The sequence below is a fragment of the Pistacia vera genome, unplaced genomic scaffold (assembly GCF_008641045.1).
Source record: "Pistacia vera cultivar Batoury unplaced genomic scaffold, PisVer_v2 Contig272, whole genome shotgun sequence".
Taxonomy (NCBI): Eukaryota; Viridiplantae; Streptophyta; class Magnoliopsida; order Sapindales; family Anacardiaceae; genus Pistacia; species Pistacia vera.
This window is the reverse complement of record NW_022196082.1, coordinates 1004842-1008261: the sequence shown is the minus strand read 5'-3', so window position 1 is coordinate 1008261 and position 3420 is coordinate 1004842. Positions and strand designations below refer to the sequence as shown.

The 3420-nt window shown below is 41.6% G+C and overlaps 1 protein-coding gene across 1 annotated transcript; it reads left to right on the top strand.

Moving 5' to 3' along the window:
* On the top strand, window positions 1-1384 carry LOC116133682 (putative UDP-rhamnose:rhamnosyltransferase 1). The gene is given in 2 exon segments (XM_031419368.1): window positions 1-107; window positions 109-1384. Coding segments are annotated over 2 exon segments (1383 nt in total).
* The last annotated feature ends 2036 nt before the right edge of the window (window positions 1385-3420 follow it).

Below are 3420 nucleotides of genomic sequence, written 5' to 3'. Positions count from 1 at the left end.
ATGGCGGATGCTAAACAGCTTCACGTAGCCATGTTTCCATGGCTGGCCTTTGGCCACATGATTCCATACTTTGAACTCGCCAAACGCATTGCTCAAAAGGGTCACAAAGTCTTTCATTTCAACTCCAAGAAACATCAAACGACTCCCTAAAATCCCTCCAAATTTATCTTCCTTGATGAACTTTGTGAGCTTCAGTTTACCCCATCAAGATAATCTTCCAAAAGACGCAGACGCCACAAATGATTTGCCACTTCACAAAATCCAATATCTTAAAATTGCCTGTGATAAACTCCAAGATTCTTTGGCTGAATTTTTACAAAAATCAAACCCAGATTGGATTATTCACGATTATATCGCTTCCTGGTTACCACCAATAGCAGCCAAGCTGGGAATCTCCAGCGCCTTCTTCAGCATTGTCCAGGCTTGGACTCTCTGTTTCTGTGGATCATCATCATCGGCCTTGATCAACGGCGAGGATCCACGGACTAAGCCGGAAGATTTCACTGTTCCTCCAAAATGGGTACCATTTGATACCAGCGTAGCGTACCGACTCCACGAAGCGAAGAAATTTTTTGATCATTATGAGATGAACGATTCGGGAGTCAAAGATATGGTTCGCCTGGGGTCCGTAATGGCGGGTTGTGACGTGATAGCTGTAAAGAGCTGCATGGAGATTGAATCAGAGTGGATAAACCTCCTGGGAGAACTGCATGGTAAACCAGTTCTGCCCGTGGGTCTGTTGCCGCCTGCGGCTCCTGATAGCAGAGACGGTAAGGAAGACAAGACGTGGCTTACAATCAGTGAGTGGTTAGCGAAGCAGATGTCAGGGGCGGTTATTTATGCAGCATTTGGAAGCGAGTTGACTTTGAGTCGAAATGAGTTGACTGAGTTGGCTCTGGGGCTCGAGTTTTCCGGGTTACCTTTCTTTTGGGCGCTGAGAAATCGGGATGACTCGATAGTTCTTCCAGATGGGTTTGAGGAAAGAGTGAAGGGAAGAGGAGTGGTGTGGACGAGTTGGGCCCCTCAACTCAGGATATTAGCTCATGAATCGGTGGGAGCGTTCTTGACTCACTGTGGATTTAGCTCAATTACAGAGTCGCTTTATTATGGACATCCACTGGTTCTGCTACCTTTCTCCATTGACCAGGGGTTGATTGCTAGGGTTTTTGCAGAGAAGAAGGCAGGGATAGAGATAGCGAGAAATGAGGAAGATGGAGAATACACAAGGAAGTCGGTGGCGGAGGCGTTGAGGTTGGTGATAGTTGAAGAAGAAGGAGGAATTTACAGAGAGAAAGCCAAGGAATTGAGGGTTTTATTTGCAGATGAAGAACTCCACGATGAGTACGTTAAAAAATTTGTTGAGTTTCTGCAGAATCATAAATAAGTTTTCCATCAACGAAGACTATTATTATGTATCATTAGGCATTATGAAATATTAGCGTCTCACGTATTACTTCTGGATTTGTTGTTGGAAAAGTGACCTGACCGGCCAGACCCGACCTGCGGCGGGTTAGTGTTTTCTAACCCGGTCCGCCACCGGGTTAGGCCCCCCACTTGGGGGGAAGTTATTAAAAAGACATTTGAAGTTTACATTTAATTAAAAGGCTATCAAGTTTTGAAATGTTAACTAAATAGCCATATTATTGATTAAGGGTAATTAGTGCTTAATTAGGATTAATGTAATCTTTTCAAAATTATCTATATTTCCACAAATCCGAAATTGTTGCAAATAAACCCAAAAACCTTCTTCTTCCTCCCGCCATTAACGCATCTCTACCTGCATCTTCTTCTCTTCTTCTTGGCGTCGTCAACATCTTCTTCTTCCTCTGCATCTTCTTCTTCTTCNATATATATATATATATGAAAAAGAGTTTGATGAAAAACATCCTAGTATTGAATTTATATAGCTTTTTTAATTTGTTTTTCTTCAATTTCTATTAGTTTACTCTTCTTCAAAAAGGGGAAAAAAAAAATTACTGATAGTGGACCGCGTGATTGATGTAATCCACTGATCCTGTTATTATGCTTAATCATCAACTCCACTTTCTCTATATAATCCAATAATACTAATAATGGAGCGCGTGATTGATGTAAAAAACTATTAACAATAGTCGGAGAATGTAGACTGTTTCAGCTGACTTCGCTGATTTCAGAAATTAATAAACGTGAAAAGTGATAACCATGTCCAAAAAATCATTCATATCACCATGATATCACGCAATTTGTATCACTAATAATGTATTTATACTATTGGAGTCATTGTCCCATATACATTTTAATCCACTATATATTTAATCAAATAACATCTATAAGGGATGATTTTTTGTTTATGTATTCATTTTTTGTCGTGTCAACCACAATTTTTCTAAAATTTTTTATTTCATAAAGTAAATCACAGCCTTGGAATTTGGAATCCAGCCCCAATTTAATCGACTATCATTGTTTGTTGACACGGGAAGAAAGAAGGGTTTTATGTGTACCCACCTAAGGTTTGACGAAATGGCAAGTTTTCATCTTGTTTTCATAAATTTTAGATTTCCTAGGTTTGGCGAAATGGCAAGTTTTCATTCTGGTTTCATAAATTTCAGATTTCCACCCAAAAACCAACACCGTTAACCATTTTTTAAGTTTTGACACAAATGCAAGATGTTATTACCATACTACCCTTGACAAATAAATTATTAAATGACCTTTTAGCCCCTTAAGTTTGAAAAACCACCAAAAACACCCCTGTAATAGAAAACCCTCGATCTGTCGCCAACATCCATACTCCACTAGAAAACAGCCGAGATCTGCCACAAAAAACCACTAGCAATCAAACAAAACCTTCAATTACATTCGACCAAGGTGCCAAGCAAACAAACCTGGGATTTGTAGATGGTGCAACCAGTCGTGCAAGCTAGGTGCGCGACAGTCGCATGATGAGAACCAGTAGGTGGCGGGGCATGACTCAGTAAATGGACACATGGGCATGGCAGGTTGAGGCATCGGCAACAAAGAGAGAGCACGACTTGCGTTAGGAAATGAGCCATCACCAAATCGCTAACTAAAACACCAAATCGAAAAGCCAAGCGACCAAAACACGGGCATGGCAGGTTAAGGTGTCGACAACTAAGAAAAAGTACAATGCATCGCCTGCTGGACTCGTGCGCAGGTGCGCACGATACGATTGTGCAAGGGACGTCGCTCGAGCGAAGATGGCAGTGGCTGGAACTCGGTGAAAACTACGTCGACGTAGCTGAATCGGAGGGCCAGTCGACTGGGGAGGGTGAGGGCTGTAATGGGCACCGAAAAATGCCAAAAATAACCAATGGTGGCGACTGTGGTTTAAGAAGGGAGGGAGAGAGAAGCAGCGGAAGAGAAGTAGTTTTAGAGAGAGGGTACTTGTGAGAGAAATTTGAGATGTGGAGGGTTATTTTA